The sequence below is a fragment of the Protomyctophum bolini genome, assembly GCF_963924005.1.
Source record: "Protomyctophum bolini genome assembly, chromosome: 8".
Classification (NCBI taxonomy): Eukaryota; Metazoa; Chordata; class Actinopteri; order Myctophiformes; family Myctophidae; genus Protomyctophum; species Protomyctophum bolini.
In genome coordinates, this window is record NC_137869.1 from 14417150 (window position 1) to 14441149 (window position 24000).

The 24000-nt window shown below is 42.6% G+C and overlaps 1 protein-coding gene across 2 annotated transcripts in view; it reads left to right on the forward strand.

Moving 5' to 3' along the window:
* Positions 1-24000, forward strand: part of LOC308319905 (disintegrin and metalloproteinase domain-containing protein 10) — a 34627-nt gene that overhangs the window by 279 nt on the left and 10348 nt on the right. For both annotated transcript variants that reach the window (XR_013964498.1, XM_080770135.1), the window contains exons 1-9: positions 1-8; positions 785-929; positions 1159-1277; positions 1513-1668; positions 9472-9557; positions 10694-10816; positions 17267-17359; positions 17859-18027; positions 23628-23791. The exon at positions 1-8 is cut by the window's left edge. Coding sequence is in view for 1 of the 2 variants with exons in the window: in XM_080770135.1 (XP_080626261.1) it covers positions 1-8; positions 785-929; positions 1159-1277; positions 1513-1668; positions 9472-9557; positions 10694-10816; positions 17267-17359; positions 17859-18027; positions 23628-23791 (1063 nt within the window). In the remaining variant the exon portion in view is untranslated. The remainder of the gene's footprint in view (positions 9-784; positions 930-1158; positions 1278-1512; positions 1669-9471; positions 9558-10693; positions 10817-17266; positions 17360-17858; positions 18028-23627; positions 23792-24000) is intronic.

A 24000-nucleotide genomic window follows, 5' to 3' on the forward strand; every position in this document is an offset into this window, starting at 1 on the left:
GATTACAGGTATGCCATATTAGATTTTGTTTGGGTACATGCGAGCAGTGAATACATTTTGGTGTGTGTGCGTGCGTGCGTGTAGATAGACTGTGTGTGTAAACAAGCATAATTTAGACATATGTAGGCGTCAATATTTGTCTTGCATAGTGTATGGGTGTTTAGGTTTATTGGAATTGTGTATGTTCGTATATGGATGTTTGGATGTTTACATCTGTGTGTGCAATGCATGGCTCTGTAAATGTGCATGTATACATATTTTGGTCTCATTGGATGGCCTGAGCTATACACTCAGCTCAGCTTAAGTCCTTACACAGCCTGGCCCTGAGGTGGACATGTCTCAGCTTGTTCACTTCAGTCTGGAATGCTGTGAACACATTGTGTGAACACAAACAGACACATTTGTACACATTTGTCTGAGTTAAATTAACTCTAACAATTTTACTGTGTACTTTAATAAGCCTGCATGCAAACTTTGTTTTGCAAGTTGTGATTAATGGAGGTACCAAGAAAGGTGATTCAACAAGGAGGGTTAAGTGGTAAATGAACAGCTAGTCTTTGTGACCCTTCCAAAGCGCTACAATATTCTTCACATTCACACACCGATGGCAGAGGAAAGCAAGGCACCAACCTGAACCTGCTCATCAAGAGCAGTTAGGGGTTCAGTGACTTTGCTCAAGGACACTTGAGCAAAGTGTCCTCCTCCTGACACGCAGCCAGGAGGAGTCAGGAATTGAACGTGGAACAAATCACGCTTATTACTAATAGTTCATCCTGGTTTTCAGATGCTTTAAGAGGCATTGGTCCCTACATCAGGCATTATGAGGGCTTGTCGTATGACAGGGAGGAGGTCCACAGGAGACACCTGAGGTCCAGGAGAGCACAGCCTGAGGACCACCAACTGCTATTGGGCTTCACAGCGTTCCACAGGTGTCCGGCAGCTTCTCAAACCCTGACTATGGCAACTGCTTCAAAAGCTTTGTTAAATATACAGCTTTCTGTTCAAATATACACCATTATTTTCCATTGAATGTTATTTTTTATTCCAGTTCCAAAAAACAATAAATAATGTAATTGATTAATTATTCATATTGTCTTAAATATGTTTAGCACAACAAAGCATATTTTGTCCACATCTTGAGCTTGTTTGTTGTCTTAGAAAGTTCCGGTTGCGTTTGCGGCGAGATGCAACAGGGTTCGCAGAGCGTTTCAGTGTGATGAATGAACATGGTCCCATAGCAGCAGACCTCTCTCATTTATACTCAGGATTACTAGAGGGTATGTATGACATGGAAATACCTCACCCACCACAATTATACCTCCTGCTAAGAATTGTACCCTTGTGGGTCCATTTTGATATTAAACTAGTAATAGGAATAGTAGCAGTGCTTTTAACAGTATTAGCACTGCAGTAGTAACTAACGTAACACTGAAGATTTCACTGTGTATGTCTGTCTGTTCCATATGTTTGTGCTTCTTTCTCTACCTGTTCTGGCCTGGTCATGTCCTGTAGGTGAGCATGGTTCGTCCTGTCATGGCTCCGTGCTTGAAGGTCAGTTTGAGGGCTCCATCTATACAAACAATGGGACGTATCACGTGGAGCCTGCTCATAGATACACCATCAACCAGACAAATCAACATTCTATAATCTACCACCAGGATGACATGGGTAAGACTTCGTTCATGTTTTAACCACTTGAAACCAATACTGAACATACTGTAACAGATTGACAACGTGACCCATTAGTGAGGTTGTCGATCTGCTATTTTCGCCGAAATAGTTGATCAACTATTTTTGCAAAACACATGTTCGCCTATTATGACGTTCCCAAAATAGAATAGGGACATGCAGCAGGTTCATGTGTTTCAGGCTTTGGGCCAATTTCTTCAAGAGAAACCTACAATATCATTATTAAACCTACTATTATAGTCCACATAGCTGGTGCTTTGCTCAAGGGAACCTGGTATCTTAGCTGTCAAAGAGGAGATTTATTCATCCATATTTCTTTTGCGTTCCCAGCCTGTTTTCTTTTGTGATCCGCAGTGAGACAGCGTCCAACGTGATGTGTTGAAGTCATAAAGTCACACTAGCATTGTTCCGTGGAGACGATGTGGTGTGCAAAATGTTACAGTTCACCACCAGTTTGATTAATGGCACTCTTGGCAATTTATTTAACAGTCAAGTCACTGAGCAGACAAACATCATCTTCTTGTTATCTATCCATATCAACAGTCTTGGCTGGTGTCATGATGAGCCAAGGTTACTAAAAGTCACTGAACCGGTCGTAACCTTTTACTGGCGGCTTGAGCGAAAAGAGTTGAAAACTCATTGTAGACTCTAGTTATAGCTCTGGGGAGGGAAGGGGGGGAGGGGTCAGGGGCTATAGCTGAAAACCAGCCAAAGAAAAGAAAAGTGTGACTTTAGAGGAAGGGTTAGGGTCTGGGGTACAGAGAAAGGTACGGGCAGAAAGGAGGAAAGTGAGTGTTGGTCAGGGGTGGGTGGGGGTAAGGATGGGATTGCACAGTAATGGTGTGGTAAGAGAGAGGAGGGGGGAGGAAGAGATGGAAATTAGAGTCATTGAAGGTGGCCTTGGGGATGGATACCATGGTGATACACCTGGTTGGTCTGGAAATGTATCCCTCTAACGCTTCAGCCAGCTGGCATTCATTGCTGAGGACTGTCATATATTGCGCAGCAGTGTGTTTGCACACGTGCGCGTGTGTGTGTCTGTCTACCAGCTTGGCTACATAGTTTTTGGTTTCGGCCTGACTGCCCATGTCCAGCTATGATTTCTTTAATACCTGAATTTGTTCATATATATTCGAATGTGTGTGTGTGCGTGGCAAAGCGTGGCTAACTTTGTGTGCGTGCGTGTTAAGGTTATATGTAAGGTTAAGCAGCTGTGGCTCAGGAGGTAGAGCAGGTCATCCAACGATCCCAGGGTCGGCGGTTCGAATCCCGGCTCCTCGTGTCCACATGTCGAAGTGTCCTTGGGCAAGACACTGAACCCTACATTGCCTCCAATGAGTCGGTCAGTGTGAGCTCGCCACCATTGGTGTGTGAATGTGGGAAGTGAGGACGCTGGCGTCGACTGTTCGCCGCTTCACCTCCCAATGTACTGAATGAATGAACCATTGTAAAGCGCTTTGAGCACTTGGAAAAGCGCTATAAAATGCAATTCATTATTAACATACCCGGGACTGTCCAAATCTAACCCCTTAATGATTCATCTTTACCCTAACTCCAACCCCAGCCTGGATCAGAACAAAGCCAATTGTTCCTGTTTTTTCAGTAGATGATTTCCAGGAACTAATTGTATACTCTTATCAAAACCTCACGTTCCACTAATGCCTTTCTTCCCAGTGACATCTGACCTACAGCACAACGTGCTGCACTTCAGACGTGCTGCTACTGACATCATCCTGCACTTTTATTCAGAGGCCAATATCTTCAGGAAATTATCAGAGGCCAATATTTCAGGCCAACACACAAGTGTGTAGGCCTGAGATAACGTGTCCACTGTACTGTATTTATTTTTCTTCACTTCCTGTGGTTGGGGCCTAAATGTGCATGAATAAGGGTATCCCGCCTCCTGAGATGTACTGTAGATTGTTAAAGGGTCTCTCTCATATATGTAAAGACATGATATTCCAGTACGATATTCCCTACAGCATTTTTGTTTAGTATATAAGGCACCTTTGTAATGTTTGTTAGTATACTATAGCACATTTTATGCAAGGCAATTCAAAGTGCTTCACAGGCATTTAACACATAAAAGTAAAAGAAGGAATTAAAAAAGAATAGAATAATATAATTATCATAAAAGATTAACGTGTTATTATAGTTCCGAATTTTCTACTGAGTTAAATTGCAAACTATCAGTAATAAACTCGTATTCATCATTATATGCTTATCTGACATTGAACTTGAACTTTTAATTCATTTTAACTATAACAATAGCTACAATGTATTATGTGTCCATGGAGTACCTTAAACATTTTAAAGTCAATGTTTGGCTGAACAAACTGTGTAAATGTTGATGTATTTGTGCGAGTACGTGCACGTGTGTATGTACGTATGTACACTACACATGTACGCATGTAATAATGCCTACACATAACATAGTGTGTGTGTGTGTGTGTGTGTGTGTGTGTGTGTGTGTGTGTGTTTCAAACTGAAAGATGAGAAGCAGACCTCTTAAGTGCGTGCATGCGTGAGTTCGTGTGTGTGTGTGTGTGTGTGTGTGTGTGTGTCTGTGTGTGTGTCTGTGTGTATGTGTGTGTATGATTGCACACATCCGTACCTGCCCTATAGTTACCCCCGTCACGTGGATTCTCCTTTGAGGAGTCACGCCACTTATGGGGATGATGGCTAACTTTCTCAACACAACACATTCCACCACTCCAGGAGCTTACCACCCAATCTGCTGTCTCATCTTCCCTCTCACTGTGTCATCAATGTAGCAACACGCCCACAAACATGTGCACGTGCATGTGCAAACACACATGGATACAGACACAAATACACATAGATGCGTAATAGCATGACACTCAGACCTGGGCACACACAATAACAAACCATGCATGGTCAAGCTCCATGCAATTCAAACATGCTGTTATTGTTTTGGGAAATGTATACGTTAACTTCCATGGCTGTGGGTGGAATGATTAACTGCCCTTAAATGTTTTTCATAAAAGGCATGTGATCCACGTGATTTCACAGTCAGGGAGAAGTTTGAATAAAGTTGACCTTGTTCAGCTTGGAAATACGTACCTCTCTCAGCATGTGTCATCCCATATATTTCTATATACACAGACCTTTCAAACCTCTGGAGACGTTAAAATGATAATATGTTCACATTTCACGTGTGAGAGAGTGTGAGTGAGAGAGAGTGTTCACATACTGAAAAAGAACCCCCCTTTTCTGGTGGATTTTATAGTAGAAATCTGGTTAGGAAATATAAATACCTCTGTGGGGGCATGGTGCATCTCTTGGGGTTTCTGCAATTTCACAGAATTATCAACTTTTACGATGATCCTAAAAGCTAGACATTTCGGTGATATATAGCCTGTGCCGATGCAAACTAGGTTTCTGGCAACTACCAAAAGGGTTGGTCCATTTTCAAACTGTTGCGTACAAGAAGTATTCTATTGACAAATATTTTCAAAAGAATGCTTATCCACTGGAATGTTTATGGCGTGGCTGAAGGCCAAACTCTGCAACTTGATTTGTCATTTAGTGCCCTTTTGCAGCCAGCACCCCATTGGTGAAACCTTTTATTGTGGAGGATGTTTATAATAAGTTCACTAGTACATTGTACTGATTGTAGTTGGGAGTTGGGCATTGAAGTATACGTACAACCTTGAACCTTGTAATGAATCCTTGATTGATGTCAGATGAGGGGCTGGAATTGCCATACGTTTTCTATAGTGCACTGAGCCTGGGAAATGGTTTCAAATTATCGCTGGGAATCCAGTCAAAAATCCAGTCCAAAAAAAATCCCTCCGTCCTTCCTAGATTTAGACTGGACTAGACCTGTACGTTCCCAGTCGCAGTCGGCCACTGGCCTACTTGGGAACGATGCAAATTGGGAACCTAATGATATACGTTGTCATAGCACCAGTTTTAACTGTCAGCCGGTGTCCCACATGGAGATCTGTGTATGTGCCTGTGTGCCTGTGTGTGAACTGTGAAGACTGCAAACTGAAATTTGTACTTGGCAATCAATTCGGCCCACTGGCAGAGGCTGATTGGTTGTGACTCAATTGGCTGAGGCAGAGGCTGGAAATTGCACAGGTGAAAGGAGTTGGCCTCATTAGGCCCACTGGCAGAGCCTGACCAGAGCCTTTTGGTGGTTCTGGAGAACCGTGGGTCCGACCGACTCGATACCTGGCACTGCACTCCGTGTGGGGGTGTCGAATGTGACGTTGGTGGGTCAAACGGTTCTCGAGTTACATGCATTACACACACAGGTACGCACGCACGCACGCAGAGATGTGGCGCATTTATAGTAGGATTCAAGTCTACAAACGTGTAGTTCCTGTTTTTTGGGGCTCTTTTAGGTGAATTCAAATTAATCTGTATAGATCAGGCCAAATATTAGCTTTGTTGTTTAATCTTGCGGATAGCTTTGTTAGGAGGCTTGGCTCCAAGGCTCAGTGTGTGAGTGCCTGCGTGTGTGAATTTGCATGCGTGTGTGTGTGTGTTTGAGAGTAAGAGAGAGAAATAAAAATAGAAAGAAAGATAACAAGGGGAACTAGAGGTCTGGAAATAATTCCCTCACTGGGGCACGCATGCAAGCACGCACGCGCGCGCACACACACACACACACACACACACACACACACACACACACACACACACACACACACACTGTCCTCTTCTATCCCACTCATACCGTGTGTCGCACCAAGCTGCTGGTGCTGATTGGTTAAGAACACATTTCCAGGATGGTGTGATCCAATCATTCAGCATTTGATCACTGGACAGCAGGCATATCTGAGCAATTGTGCAAACTCCCACACAAGCACTGGATACAATGTGCACACATGCATGCAGTATTGTGAACATGCACATTCATACTGTACACATTATGCATGCACGCATGCATGCACACTCCATACACGCTGCACACGCACACGCACGCACGCACACACACACACACACACACACACACACACACACACACATACACACACACACACGCACGCACGCACGCACGCGCATGCACGCGCGCACACACACACACACACACACACACACACACACACACACACACACACACACACACACACACACACACACACACACATATACACACTGTGCTGCACTTCAAAGTATAGGCCTACTATAATTATAGGTTGCTAATTAACTGCCGGAAGATGCCTGATTCTGTGAGTCATTTCTGCCAGCTACTGCCATGTGAAAGTGCTTATGAAGTCATGTGACTTTCCTGTATGTTGTGAAATTCAATGACATTTATTTCTACATTTATCAGGCTGGAACTGAAACTAAGCTGTAATCACGAGTTTGATAAATCACTGCACGTTTTTGGGGTGCATGTGTTGGTTAGACATACCCACAGTCCATCAATGATGGATAATGCATTTCAACATTGGCACAGGAATGGACTGGTGTTTTTCTGTGATCTCTTTTCTGACGAGAAGTTTATTTCTTTTGAAACACTTACTGCAGATCATAATATACCCAGATCTCATTTCTTTAGGTTTCTTCAAATTCATAGTTTTACCCAGAAAAAGCTCCCTTCATACCCTTACTTACCACCCAAAAATCAATTGGACATTATATTAGAATTTAGCCCCGCTGCGAAAAAACGTGTGTCTGTCATTTACGATTTGACACGGGATCTAAAACCAGTAACCTGGGATAAAACAAAAGCTGCCTGGGAGAGAGATCTGGGTGTGGAGCTCCCTGAGGAGATGTGGGAGGACAGTCTATTACGTATTCACACCTCTTCAATGTGCATACGCCATGGTTTAATTCAATTTAAGATACTACATCGACTCCACTATTCAGGGGATAAGCTGGCCAGGCTCTTTAACATGCCAGACCCTGGATGCCCAAGATGTGGCCAGACCCCAGCCTCGTTAGGCCACATGTTTTGGATATGTCCTTCCCTCACTACCTACTGGAAGCGAATATTTGACGTATTCTCTCATATGTGTGATACAGTGGTGACCCCTTCTTTTCACACCGCCATTTTTGGCATAATTCCCCCAGACTGTACACTCACATCTCCACAAGCAAATGCTTTGGCATTTGCATCCCTATTAGCACGTAGACTAATCCTCCTTAATTGGAAGTCCGATAAGGCGCCTTCCTTTCAACAATGGCTGAAAGAAGTTCTATCATTCCTGCCTCTGGAAAAACTCAGGTATAGAGTGGACAGAGCCCAAAAAAACTTTGTCCTAGCTTGGAGTGCCTTTGTGGAGTTTGTTGAGGACTTTTCATTTCAGTGAACTGTAACCCGTACTGTGTCCGACTGTGCCCGACTATGTCCGTGTCTTGACTCTTATTTATTTATTTTTTGATCTATGATTGTCCACTGCTTTGTCCCACCACTTAGTTTTTTTTGGTTTTAGCCTAGGGGGGAGGGGTCGTATATGTTTGTGTGCTTTGTGTGTTTACTTACATACATGTAATGCAATGTACTGTCAAAATGTAATAACGGAAGAAAATGTAAAAAATAAAGACATACCCACAGTCCTACAGTCATTAGTCCGACATGCATGGCAGGTTAAAACTAACCCGTGCTGCCGGTTAAGGTTAGGTTAGAGTTTTGGGTAGGGTCAAGGGTGTTGGACTCATGACTGTTCTAGGACTGTTGGTATGTCTAACAAAACACATGCACTTTTGTACACTTAATTTACAATGCATTGATTGTGTCGCCTCAGACAATACATTTTGCAATACAAATTGTCTCATGAAAATGTACTCGCAGTAATGAGAACTTAATCAGACTAGACCCCGGGGTCATACCAGTCAGGAACGATGCAACTTGGGAAAATATTCCCCTCTGCATACTCTTTTCCACACACAGCGAAACTGTATATTGAATAAGCATATTGCCAACAAATTGCAAGATTGGGCATTTGACCCCTGACCTACTGTACATGTCCTGACCTACTGTACATGAAGCAATAGCATTTCTACCAAACGTTTTCATAGAGTGCTGATGGAGGGCTGGCCAGTGCAACATGATGGACCAATCTGTGTGCACATGAAATGATCCCCTGACTGCATTTACATCATTATTTCATCAAACTGAATGAGACAGCTGGCCCGAAGTTGCTGCAAATCACAGTTATATTTTAACAAAACCCAACAGCCACCAATGGTTTCTACTTAGACTTATGGTTTCCAAATGAGTGTTGCTATTTGTATAGTGTTTAGGAATATAAGCAGATTAAGCACTGATCTACTCATGTGTTTCAAATTTGATTGGTTACCGATACAGACAGACACACGGAAAGTGTAATCTCACCAGCCCACCACCGTAACTCTGGTCGTCAAGACAAAAAACATTACCCAACTACAGAGAATTCAGTCAGCCTCCTTAACAAACACACAGATGCATGCAAACCACGTATTCCAGCACAATGACAAACTTTCCTGTGTCCCGGGTTGCAACCCTGGGTCACAATAGGGACATTATCAGACTGACAGTGCTGAATGTTTGAAATTATTTAGCTGAATGGCTAAATCACATCTCTGTGCTTTGTGAGCGTGTGTGTGTGTGTGTGTGTGTGTGTGTGTGTGTTTCAATTATTGTGCGCATGCTGTAGATGTTGAGGTTCTGGATGTGCATGTTTATTGGTGTTACTAGTGGACATTTGAAGGATATACAGTATGTTCTGTGCGCATGTGAGAAAGATCAAAATGTCAATTTTGTGTTTGTACATCTACATTCTACAGTATATTATTATACTCTGTATGTTTGTTTCTATGCAGTCCCCCCATCCGTTGGAAGCCGTTCTGATGGATTCTGCAGTGCAGACAGTCTCCAACGCCTTGCCCAGAGCCTAACACCCAAAGAGGTGGGACAGTCCAGACTTCACACACTCACGCACACGCACGTGCATGCGCACTCAGGCACGCACGCACACACACACACACACACAGACACACACACACACACACACACACACACACACACACACACACACACATACGAATGTAAACAAAAACACATTGTCCTACTTTCTGTTACCATGTTTAAGTTTATTTTCTTTTTTTTACCAATATATACTGTATGTATATGAGCTTTAACTTTTTTTAGGTGGCTACTTTTAGGCCCTGCGACATACTAGCGTCATGTCCAGGGGGTGTACTTGTACATCAAGCTGCCTTACGCTTACGCTACAGAAACAGGAGATAGGCTCCTGCCCGGCAAGGCTACTTACTTACTTAATTTTAGACCCACTAAAACAAGTTTCTTTGAATTAAACTTCCCTTATTATGAATGTGGTCATCAACTTTTATTTTAGCTTTGTGGGTAATTCCAACCAAGATGTCATAAAATATATTTAAGAAAAAGGGAAGGCCACATGGTGACTCATTGTGAAAATAGATCCGCTTGTTTACAGGCTGAACTACAAATAGTGGTTATAGGTCATAAATATTAGTCAGGTGACTTAGCCCACACTGTAAACAGTTGGTAAAGATGAATGTCAGATCAGCTATCAGCTCCATCAAGACTATAGTTAACTCTTGGCTGACAAGTTGTCCATTCACACCAAGGATACCGAGGCAGTTGTGTGAATACATCATTGTTCCATGCCTGCATAATTTCCAGTGGTTGTATGGTCACTTCTGAGGTCATGCAATGGTTCAAACAGATGGAATTCCCAGTAGTATCCATTACTAAGTCTGTGTCAGCCAGCATTCAGTTTCTGTCACCCTATTTGTCCCTGTGGGAAACGTGCCTACACTTTGTCACACACAATGACACAGCTTGACAAAATGGAAGACACTGATATGAAAAACATATCCAACCTTAATTTCCTCTGATCTTAGGCTGTGATCTGATGTCAATCCCATATTCAAATCACAAAGGATAACGATTTTCCACAATCCACATGTAAAAGGAATTGTATAGCTGAGGCAAACAAAACCGTGTATTCCGCATAGTGCTCTCTTTTGCTGGTTGGTTCACGTGTGAATTCTCCCACAGGAGATGCCACCCACCCGGGCCAGGAGAACCATTGATGAATCAAAGACCAGCTGCCTCCTCCATCTCCATGCAGACCACCTCTACTATAAGAAGTTCAGGACTGTTGAGGCTGTTGTGGCACAGGTGATTAGTACACAGTTATTGTCACATCACATTGGTTTTTGTGCGTAGTTCCCATCATGCCATTTTTACAAGAAAAATCAAGGCAAGAAAGGAATGAAAGTTTGAGCGCTTTTACCACAAAAGGTACAAGTAAAGGGTTTTCTTCTGTGTGGGTCTTAGATATTTACAAGCTTTTGCCACACATGGTACAACCAAAAGGTCTCTTAGCTTGTAAATATACAAGCTTTGCTACAAACTGTAAAACCAAAGGGTCTCCTAACTTTTTGCACAAAAACATATTTACACATAGTACCTCCTGAGATGATATATACGGTGCGTGAACATAGCAGCCGTGTACTTTCTCGATAATGCATGGTCAATAGCTACATTATAGTACAGCATTTTCCAACCTGTGTGCAAGTGGACCCCCACATACGTGGCAAAATACTTTATTGATAACAAAACATTAAATAATGTAAAAATAAATGAAAAGATTATATATTTCTTCTTATAAACCTTGAAAAATTACTTTTCATTATGATACTGACCAAATAGGATACTATATACTATCCATTATTGATCCAAGCCGGAGAACAATTGATTGATGGGCAGCCGAAAGACTGCCGTGTTGGTGAGATGGGGGGGTCCAGAAACGTTTTTGAGATTTTCAAGTGATTCAGAAATGGTTTGGAAGTGCTGTTACAGAAGTTCATGGCAGATGAAGAAAATGGATGAAAGTTCATGGCAGAGGTAGCATTGTGGATCTAAGTTTATGGCACAGGTAGGATGTGGACAACAGTTCACTAGTTATTTGGAGTATTTCTCATTTTCTTCGTGAATGATTGGCTTGAAATGGGATTTTTAAGTATTGTTTGTTTTGAATTGAAAACTATAATGTAATGAGTCTAATGACTCATATTGAGCACTGTGGTGAAACCACGATCTGTGATAGATCTAAGACAATATTTGTTCTACTTCTATGGTGTAATACTAAGTTTTGGTTAGTAAAATAACTGGTGGATCTTGCAAATGGTTGGTAACAATGTTTTAAAAACAATACCACACTCAAGGCTGTGATTGTATTAATTATACCACCGCTGGGCATTTAAGGCACATTTAACTGTGATGTAATCAGAATCAGCTTAATTGTCACATAACAGTTTTACAGGTAAAACATTGGGTGAAATTAGTTTTTGTGCGTAGTTCCCATCATGCAATTTTTTCCAAGAAAAACAAAGAAAGGGCAGAAGAGAGGGGGGATGTAAGGAGATTAAGGTAGGAAAAGAAAGAAAGTTTGAGCGCTTTTCTTTTTTTGAGCGCTTCAGAACACTGAAGTTAAGATCTCAGTAAAAGGCTTGGTTTAAAGCTACAGTTGTCCAATGGTCATATGTCTATAGGCAATCATGGAAATCCACCAATGCGTATAAAGTGTTTATATATGTTACACTTACACTGGAATTCTGCTCTTATTTTGTTTCCCCTAGCTTTAATGTCCAACTTTCAATGGCTCTCCAGAGGAGAGCAATTAGTTTTGAGGTAGCACACTAATGTCTATTGAGAGCCAGAACAGAACCCATAAAAGACCAAGCTGTTGCTGCTACTGGGGTGAATAAAGCCAGAGGGCCTACTGCCAAGCCCTCCAAAGATGCACACAGCTGCTATAGTATTGCACACGGCACAAGGAAGAGGCCATGTATCTTCCTCCTTTAGGCCTCAGGCCACATGGGGCCACTAGGCCTCAGGCCACATGGGGCCACTAGGGTACCACCCGGTGTGCCAAGGCTCTTATTGCCACCCCAACTTGGCAAACCCAGCAAGGCCAAGTTCAAGTGTTGCTTGGCTGCTTTCCTGCATTACCCTCCATTTCAATTCAAACCATCAGTATGTAGCAAGACCACTACTAATTGCTTAGAAGGTCTAGCTAAGTAGTGTTACGGCCTCCCTTTAAAAATACGTTTACAAGCCTGGTGTCAACAAAAGCCAGATTTTCTCTCTCTACAGAAGCATACTTCACTGTGGTCACGAACGATTACATCTACATTTCAACATGACTTGACATGAAAAATGTCAAATGTAAGAAAAGAAGAAGAATATATATATATATATATATATATATATATATATATATACACACACCAGAAATACTTGACCAGTGTGATTGGTGATTCACCAAAGTTCCCTAATTATGAATGTGGTCAATGGTGTAACTTTTATTTTAGGATGTTTAGTCACTTGCACTTTGTGGGTCATAACTGAACCAACATAAAAATAGCAAGAGAGAAGCAAGAGAGAAAGAAAGCGTAAGAAACCAGGTTATGCTTTGATTGGTGACATGGTGACTCATTGTGAAAACTACAACTCTCACAGTAGCGATTGTTGCAGGTCATAAATAAATTAGTCAGGTGACTAGTCAGGTGACCACACCATGTAAACTGATTCAATAAACAGCTGCAGGTAAAGATGAATGTACTCAGGTACACCTCACAGGGCAATAAGTCAAACTTAGAAATACTTTCAAAAACAGAAACTCCAGCAGGAACATGCAGGCAGCATATACGAACAGAAGACAATACAATTAATCTCAAATACTCTGACAGTCTCATTAACGCAGTAAACGCACCACAGCTGGGTGCCCAGTGGAACCAGTCTCTAAACCATGGCCACACACAGAGGAACACACTGGGAATTGGGAAAGTCACTGGACAGGGTGGGACACAGAGCAGGGGCAGATAGGCCAAGATCATGACAATTCTTTACAGATAAAAAATAATGCTTGTAACCCTATTAGATTTGACAATGTGTCTTTTCAGTGTGTCCTGTCAGGCCATATGCCAGTTCTTTTATGATGAACTCTATTATGAGTTCTCGACCAGTAGTAGACTTGGGTAAAAGTTGACCTGGTAGACTTGGGTAAAAGTTGACCGCCTGCTGGACTTGCTGACTGCAATGCTATGCAATCTTTGTCTGTGTTTGTGGTGAAACCTAAAAGTGTAGCCCACATTATTAGTGTGAGGGCAACCAGACTATTGTTATTGTAAATGAGCGATACTTTGCCGTGCTACTCCTCCCACAGTTTTTGCCGCACACACTCGAGCCATATGTCAAATCGACGGCTTCATTCCATTTTCATCCATAGGGGGCGCCGCAAATGCAAAAGATGTAACCATTTGTTGCAAAAACATGATTTTTGGGGGATAAATTACTTACACATGATCACAGGGGTGACTTGACATTGTAATTGGATAGTAAAATTTGTGCAAGGGGCCTATGTAAGCAATTGCGCTTATTGCGGCAACCACACTTTTCTAGTATATGTTTTGTAATTATCAAAATCTACAAAGTACAGTAACGATGTTTTCAAATCAATGTAGTGGAGTGAATGTACAATAATTGCCTCTGAGATGTAGTGGAGTAGAAGTAAAAGTATTGGAAATTGGAAATAGTCAAGTAAACCTACAAATACCTCAAAATGTTACGTAGGTACAGTACTTACTTTACACCACTGTCGATCGGCTATATTCAGCGAAAGATTTCCCCACAATAAGGACGCTGGGCTTTAAGTGGTTAATGTGCAGGATAAAAGGGGAAGTACAACAGTTGTTTGACTGTTAGGCTACTTAGTGTAACATTGTAAAGTACTCAAATAGGCTACTGTACTAAAGTACATTTTTTCCGTATTCAATACTTTTACTTCTACCTCAATAGAAGTATTTTCCTCAGAGGAAAATATTAGGCTACTAGTTACTGTGTAGAATTAAGATTTTGAGTATCATTACAAAACACGCTAACCACTTCAGGTGTATACATATTTCGGCCATTTGAAAATAGCATATCGGCTATTTTCAAAATATTTTTTAAATACATTTTGACAATTATGAAATGGGACACTTCTGCTCTGAGTACTTTTGGTACTTTAGGTATATTTTTTGCACTTTAGTACTTTTAGTCAATTACATTTTGAATACTCGACTTCTACTTTAGCCATACTTTTACTTTATCCATCACTGGACAATTATGCACACCTGCTGAGACACGTGCTCTGTCCGATCTAGTCACTCCAGTTCTATGGTCGCTCAGGAGGTTATGTAACTATGTATCTTGATAATCTAATTGGTTTAAGAAGCATAAAGGAAGGGAATTTGTGTCTCTTTGCCAATGAACAAATAGTACTGGCCCCGTCCAATCATGCCGGTCACCGTGTCCAATTTCCTGTAAACAGACGGGACTGGCAGGAATTGGCAGTGGTAGACGGTAACTACAGTACATTTACTTGAGTACTCTTTTGAATACTTTTTTTTTGAGCATGCACTTCTATAACAAAAATCATCGCATGGATGCACCTGGGACTTATCCTCAGTGATGTATCCCAAGGTCATCAGGGTTTCGGGTCTGTCGAACATCATACCCCTCGCTCAGTGCCGACTTACGTCCCAGTAGATACCCTCGATCAGTCCCATTAGGGAAAGACCAAGGCCACACAATCCGTTGGAACTACTCCAGAACTACTCTGCCAGGGCTGGGAGGTACGCTTCTGGCACATGGAAGGACTAGGCTCTGTGGGTTGACTCCTGTCCGGGCCCCTCCTACGTCTCACCAGGTCCACTTCTGCTCTCACCAGGCCCAGGACCTGTGCGTTGCACCAGAGTCCCAGCACCAGACACTTCATTCAGGAGTGGTGGATTCCTAAGCCGCAATGTAACATGTAAGCGATTGTGGCAACCGCACTCATAAATTGCGACTTTTCTAGTTCTTCTTGTTACCCAGATCCCTACTCCACACTTACACTTTACACTTTGTTAGCATTGTCCCAGTGCTGGAGATGAATCCCCTATCAGCACTCAAAAATGCCATATACAAATATGCCCTTTTTATTAAATTAAAACTTGTTTGTGATGGGGGATGCATTGCTCACCTGGTAAGCTCACCTATACCATATAAATATGTAAGACTACTTCCCACAGGTTCACATCTGACCCTGGGCTCTGATGTGCTACAAGTCATCACCTCTCTCCCTCTGTCACTACCAGAAATAAAGCAGAAATGCAAAAAAAAAACGAAAAGCTTTAAATTCTAAAATATCAAAACGACAACTTTAATGGAACATTCAGTGATTTGGGTGATTTGGAAAACCCCCCGGTCCGCCCTGGTAACAAGATGTGCACATGCACACACTACAGTGGGGGGACACGTGACAGGCCAACAGCACACACACCAAGGCCAGCCCCCGCTCGATCATGATTGGTGGAAGGTCCCTCTCTATCCTGATTGGATGAAGGCTGGGCCACCTAGCCAAAAACGAAACCTACGGTTTTTTGACCCCCAGGGGTTAACTGGGGACAGGGAGGAACTCCTTATATATGGTCAGCACACTCTATAGTAGGGAGGATAATCACAACAAAACAACAAAAGAAGTGGTATTTGCTTTGGGTGCTGGGGGTGTGTTCCCTCCTCATCAGTGCCCATACCAGAGGCGGGGTTGGCGAAAGGGCCTTTCTGTGTGGAGTTTGCATGCTCTCCCCAGGGTAGGTAGTGGTACCCTCATTAAAAACATGCAGTAATCGAGGAATCCTGGTCTCTAAAACTACCTCCCCCTGGCCAGCCAGAGGGAGGGGAAAGGAAACTGGTCGGAGTAACGTGTTCCTTTCACGCGCTCTGTCCGGCTGGGGAAACTCTCCCCTGTCAGGTGAAAAGAAGCAGCTTGGACTAATCATGCATAGAAGGAAGCATGAGGTTAGTCCGCTGCCCCCCCCAGGTTGGCAGAGGAAGTGTAGCGCCCAGGATTACATTAGATAATCTTTCCCTCTCAAACAGATTAATTCCCAGTGCGTTTTCTCTGATCTAAGGCAGTCCTTTGTTGCACCCTTTGACGCTGTGTTAATGTGACGTACATAGGAGTGTGTCAACAGATAAAATGGTGTTGTCAGTCAAAGCAGCTCACTTGTAGTGGACGTGAGCGAGGGCCTTATAATTGCTGATACCTTGCAGGTTGTCAATATTGACCACATGGAAAATCCCTGGCAGACTGTTTCTGTGTATATACCGCTTGGGTGCTTGCTGGAGTGGAAAATTGATTCATAGACTTCGACCTGTACATGTGACTGGTCTGCATGTGCCCGTCTGAGAGCAAATGACTGCCAGTGCCACCCACGCTGAAAAACATGTTACAGCTAAAAGTATTTTGCAGATTACCTGACTTTGTAATATTGTAACTTAGATATGGTGCATGTGATACAAACACCACATTATCTGTCACTTCAATTTTGGTTAAAGCCAAACCCTGAATAGTATTTACAAATATTATTCAACTGATGCTCGAAAATAAATCACAACCCAAATCTCCTCATAAGACCATATGCACACACCAGCCTGTTTGCTCAAATAGCCATTGTCTTGTGTGAATATGGTAAATGGAGACAGCTATAGGCACGCACAGGGTTGTTCTGTTTTTAAGTAAGTGTGTTTCTTCTGCAGGTTTCTTCATATATTCGGGCGATAAATGATATCTACGACAAGGTGGACTTTGATGGCATCAAACTGATCAACTTCAAATTGAAGTCTTTAACAGTAAGATTTCTCAGCATGCATTTTAGTCACGTCTCAAAGGCCAAAGCTTACCTACTGTACAACCACGTCAGATGTAGGCCACTGACAACATAATGGTAATAATAATAGTTTAGTTACGCTGGCTTGAGCATTCATAATTCACGACTGACATTCATGCTCCTCTCCATTTATTTTCTTTAGAATGAACAGAATAGTAGATCTCTTTGGAATTGTTGGAAACTGTAATGGACATAATGGGGATAATGCAGCAGTCTCAGGTCTACATGTATTCTATGGATTTCCTGGCATAGGCATGTAAGACAGTAAGAACTAAATTGGGACACAGGAGACCTCCAGCGCTAAGTTTAAAATTACTTGAAATACAATCTATTTCCTTTCTCAATGTTCTCACAGTCTGGGCAGTGTTTATCATTCTGTTCTGTGTTAGGCAAGCTACTCTATACAGAGTGGAATAATATTGTCTCTACCTATCCATCCATGTATGTTTGTCATCGTTTAGGTCATCCACAAGGAGGACAAGGAAAACCCTCTGCATCGCCCCTACGTTGGACCAGAGAAGTTGCTCAGCCTGTTCTCTGAGAGTAATTGGGGGAACTACTGTCTGTCCTACCTTCTAACTAACAGAGATTACAGTGGTGTGCTGGGCCTGGCATGGGAGGGCAAGGCTGGTGAGATACACACTCGCACATGCGCATGTATACACACATACGCTCACGCGCGCGCACACACACACACACACACACACACACACACACACACACACACACACACACACACACACACACACACTTTTGGTAGTGCTGACACAGTAGCAATGCTGCACACATGGTAGTGAGGGGGTTATTAGGCTAAATGCAACGTGCAAACCCATCATCAACAAATAAAGAAAAAAGAGTGCCCTCTTTTCCTTTGAATTTGATGCGAGTCAACAGTCTATCTCTAGCCTAAATCACTCCAGTCTAATAATGGGTGGAAAGCTGGATGGAAAGCTCAAATGCACATGGCCTAAGATAAGTGACTTGTTGCAGAGTCTTATTTAATAAATAATAAATATTTGCTGACATCATCTCATGATCGTGAGAGGTTATCAAAATAATTGAAAATAGATGATGTGGTTCAGCAGTAAATGATAAACACATGTAGTGTGGTAAGGAGGCTCTGAGTGTGTACGTACTTCGCTGGTGTTGTTTTCCTGCCTGGCCAAGCATATCTCCATGTGAATCCTGAGAGCCAGGGAACATTTGCTCATTCTCTGGCTCTCACCATTCATATCCCCAGCGTTGACACAATGACACAACACAATATGGCTAGGCGCCAACAACACTGTGACTACACCCACACAAACATGTTAGTTTCCAAGTCAGAGTGAGGTCACTTACTTGACTGTTTAATCTCCGGAACCCCAGGGAGCAGGTGATTTTAGAGGAAAAGGAATGCACCAAACTGGTTTGAATTGAGCTGTATTTTGTAAATGCATGACATATAAATGCCTCATGGTGGCACTATAACAGGCCGATTCACATTTTTACCTGGTATAACTGCGCAAATCTGCATGGAACTTTGCATGCATACTCCTTAGAGGCCAACGAAAAACCTTTGACCTGCCTTTTATAGCGCCACCAGGATTATTTTAATAATATCTGTCCGATATTTCATATTCCATCCTAATTGGCTAATTAGCAGGAATGTGAATAAATCCCAGATTTTCACATTGGCCAGCAGGTGGATCTTTGCAAAACCCATTTTTGGAACAAAATGCTTCAAATCATGAATTTGAACATCCACTTGCCATCAAATGCGTAAGAAAAATGGCACCCTTTTCACATTGGCTTATTATAGCGCCACCAGGAGGCCACAACAACCTACCTGTGCTCCGAGGAGCACTATTTCTATTTTAATATATTATTGGCTCTTGACTATACGTCTTGTACCTGTTCCCGTGTTGCATTCTTTCTGTTATTTTTTACTTCCAGCATGTCTTGCTGTTTAATTGTTACTGATGAACCATTGCGCAGCTACTGTATATAGAGTAGACTATATAACTCTTAATGCAGGCTTATAGAAGTTGTTTTTGTTTGGGAGATCAAAAACCAACGTGAGTGAACTCCTCAATTAACAGTCCTGGGTGATTTGCATGTGAAGCTGCATTCCCCTCTGGTCTCCTCTGAAGACTTTGGGGTGCAGAACTCATTAGTAAATAGATCTTCTCTAAAGATATAGACCTAATGAGAACCACTAATGGAATCATTGTTATTTTGAGCCCTGAATTTCTGGTTTAAAATGTTGAATTAAAGTGGATATATTGTATTTTAGAATGCAATTCCATAACCTACTCCCACGCATAGAGAACATATACCAGTGATACATAATGTTCAAACCAATATTTGTTCTGTATAATCACTAATAATAATTTGCTTTCTGGATGCCTTATATTAGACTGCATGTACGAGCAAATCAGAATCTGCAGAAGTGGACCAATATGGAAACAGCCAATGACAGAGAATGTGACACGTCTTAATGTCACGGTGGCCTCATGGGTCTGGTGACAAAGCGCACACTGTGGTGTTTTTGTTGTTTTGGAAGGAGGCGGGGTGGTCTGAGGTTGAGTGTGTGGGAGTGGGAGGTCCTTCTTGCTTGTTTCCATTACATTGTCTTTTTCACAACTTGTGATTGGCTTAACTGAGGGGTGTGTGAGCAGACCTCCTTGATGGCATGTGATCAGAGGGCACTGAACCCTTGACACACACACACACACACGCACACACACACACACACACACACACACACACACACACACACACACACACACACACACACACACACCACCTACAGACCACCTTAGTGAGTCGGGTGACCGCATTCCACGACACGGTTACCATGGTGATGGATGACCATCAGTCACTCAAGTCTACTCCTCTGACCTCTCCACGCTGCAAAACCCTGAGCGTTAATTTAACACTTGTCGTGTCGAAGTGAACCTTTCAGTTCAGTTCTGCTGTACAGCTGGGTGAGGATTTGGGGCTCTATAAGTTAACCTCCACGCCACTCAAACTTTCCCATCTGTAGCATTCCTCTCTCTTCTGTGCAGTATACTGTACTACCAGTTGCTGAGGCATGGATGGTCATTTTCCAGACTTTAGGCAGAAATGTAAACAGTATGAGGTACTAAAAGGATAACACAAAAAAGTCCTGGGGACTTGTTTCCTATGTATTCAATTCATCAACATACGTAGCATGAAAAGAAATAACACAATATTGTGTTAACAAATACAAAACACTATGTGTACAACGTGTGTGTGAATGACACCTCCATGGGAAATTGCATGTACCTCCTTGTGGTCTCCTGAGGTGGTTTTTCAGGCGAGTTTTGAAAGAATCCAGTAGCCTTCCGCAATACGAACCCATTTCTGAACTCCCTCCCGGAGCTGTGCTGCCTCATGCACAGTCCATTTCAAAATCGTTGTCAAGGCTTAACATTCCTCTCCAGCCTGCCTACAACCATGTTTGTGATTAAAGTGTATTTCAATAAGATCTGGATTTACCTGCCTGCCTAGCTAGCTAGACTATTTCATGATAAGAGCAGATGTTCAAAGATTTGGTGCGCACCACTGACTTCAGTCCGTTTACATTTTCAGATTCAGTATTATATGTCACGTGAAAATGGTGATATTTCCAGTGCTTTCCAAACAAGGTAGGATCAGTAGAGGTAGACCCATGACCTTCAGTAGATCTTATAGGTATTACTAGCACAGGGAAAGTATTTTATGGGGCCCCATCGCAATTATCTAGGAAAATTGCTGTGGCTAGCCCAGCATACACATATCATCTGATAGTGAGTCAGTTTTTGTGAGTTCATCCTTGTGCATGTTTATATTTTATGATGATGTGAGTGGATCTATGGGTGTTGAACCCATTCATGGTGGACGAACGAATTAGTATTCTGCACCACGTGTGTGCATTATGTGTAACTGATCTTGTGTGTGGAGTGTATGTTTATCCAGGGTGCTAATAATAGGAGTCTTTCTAGACGTCTCTACACAAAGAAAGAGGAGGGGGACAAAAAGCAGCATTTGCTCAGCCACACCAATACCCTTGCCAAAAATTCCAGCTTGGACGGAACACGCAAAACACTCTCTGCTGTAATACTCTTTCTAGGAAATCCAGCTCCCTGAATAGCCCATTGGGGAGGGGGGGCATTTTAGGTCAAAAGCGGAGGACTTGGTCGATACATTTTGAATTTGTGATTAATAGTTTATCTGGGAAATGCTGGCTTGTCTGCTTTAGGACATGAAAAACATATTCTGTATTATATGTGCACTCAATGCTCCTACTGTATCTACTGTGTAGCGTGGCTTTGTCCACTGAAGTGTGAGAGCATTTGATGAAGATCCCCCTTCCTCCCTTATGTTCTTCTAGGAACTCCTCAAAGGCTGATACTTCCTAAATACCAATGACCAAAACAATTATGTAATATATTAACATACAAACTACTTTGTGTTTCTGCCACAGAGGAGGTGGAGTTTGTTTTTGCCCTCTATGTTGCTTGTTCGTCACAATGCATGTGAGTCTGTAAACCCAAACTTCTCTGAAATGACAGGTAACTTGAGCAGATGTTTACCTTCCCCCAAATAACTGATTGGTTCCACTGATCTCATTATGTAAGAGCTTTTACGTAAATCTCACACGCATGGGAACTGCTGAGACATCCTGCCTGAACCAGACGTGGGCATACATGGAGAAGGGAGTCAGGGACCTGAGGTGTTGTTGATGGTACCTGTCCCTATGTCTACGTACGTGCCTGTCCCTATGTCTACGTACCTGTCCCTATGTCTATGTACCTGTCCCTATGTCCACGTACCTGTCCATATGTCTACGTACGTGCCTGTCCCTATGTCTACGTACCTGTCCCTATGTCTATGTACCTGTCCCTATGTCTACGTACCTGTCCCTATGTCCACGTACCTGTCCCTATGTCCCTAAGTGGCGCTGTTGTGCTAGAAACAGAGAGAGAGAGAGAGATAGTGTTATACTGTTGTCTGCTAATTACAGAGAGAGAGAGAGAGGGAGAGGTGTCTGCTAAATGCTAATTCCCCCACATAGTAACTCTGTCATTTCTCGACCGTTTCGGACGCGGGACGGCTCGCCGGAACCGGGCTGGCACCCTGGGCACATTTTCCTCCTGTGGGTCTGGAAGTTCCGGGGACCCACCGGGGACCCCCACACGGAGTTGCACCACTCTGTTCACACAGGTGTGATTTCTTTAGCAGAAACCACAGCAGTAGATATTACACTGCCACAGTGGGCTTTGTAATAAGCAAAAATTACCCTGTTTATGGTAACATCATATGAACTACGAACGAACTAATTGAATTTGAATGTCCTATTCTACCATCAAGAAGTACTTTTATATCCATGTACATCTTGCCATAGAGACCATCACAGAACTTAATCTTCAAACTGTCTGTCCTAAAGCCAGGCTGTCTAGCTGAAAGATTATGTCACAGCTCTGCCATGCTTCCATCCATGTGAACAAGACCAGCTGTTTGCAATTTTGAGAGTGATTTTCAGTATTATGTAAACCAAAAGACGTAGAGGGCCATATGAAACCTTAGGTCGGCTTTGAAGTGTCACAGGGTGTGTTCAACAGGTCTGTTTGTCTATGCCTGCACGACAGGGGGGCCACAGAAGTCAATAAAGCTACGGCAGCAAAAAAAACACCAATGTTGGTTTAAAGTACAGTATTTCCAGGAGGGCAAGGCCAGTTATGAAACTGGAATGGAAAGTGAGTTAATTTGCATAATGTAGAACAAAGCGGATAAAGCAACGTTTCGGCCTAACCAGCCTTCGTCAGGTATGCTCTGACCTTTGACCTCAAAAGCACTTCAGGGCAGCATATTGATCATTCCTCATAAAAATATGTGCAGTCCTTCCCAATTTGGACCTTGGCCTCTGACCTTTTGTATCCAAAAGAAAGAAAATGATGGTATATAAAATTACAAACAAACACACACACACACACACACACAGATAACACCTTGCCACTGCTGCAATCAGGATAAAGGGCAATATGCACCAAGCACTATAATGGTATCTATAATGTTCACTGTTGTGTATCCTGATGGCTATAATTACAATGCTTGCTGTGAACGACCCTTAACAATTATTCAAAAGCTTCAATATTGCTGTTATCATGACATTGTCACTCAAAGTGAAATCTGCCGACTTAAAGCTCTGATTTCCACGCCTATTCTCTCTCTTCTCTCTTCAGGTAACTGGGGAGGGATTTGCTCAAAGCATACGACCATGCGTGACGGTCTTAACTCCAGTCTGAATACAGGCCTGATCACGCTTCAGAACTATGGACGCTACCTGCCACCCCGACACGTCCAGCTGACCCTAGCCCATGAACTAGGTCACAGTCTGGGATCTCCGGTCAGTATCCTATAGTGTTGTCTGTAATGCATTGGTTCTCAACGTGGGGTCCAGGGACCCCCAGGGGCCCTTGAGAGAGTTCCAGGGGGTACCCAGCTAAATGATAATTAGGAACTAAATGGACCCTTATGGTGTCAAATGGAATCAAATGGAGATTTGTACACTCAGAGTTAAATTAACTTTGATTTTACAATATATCCCCAGAGATA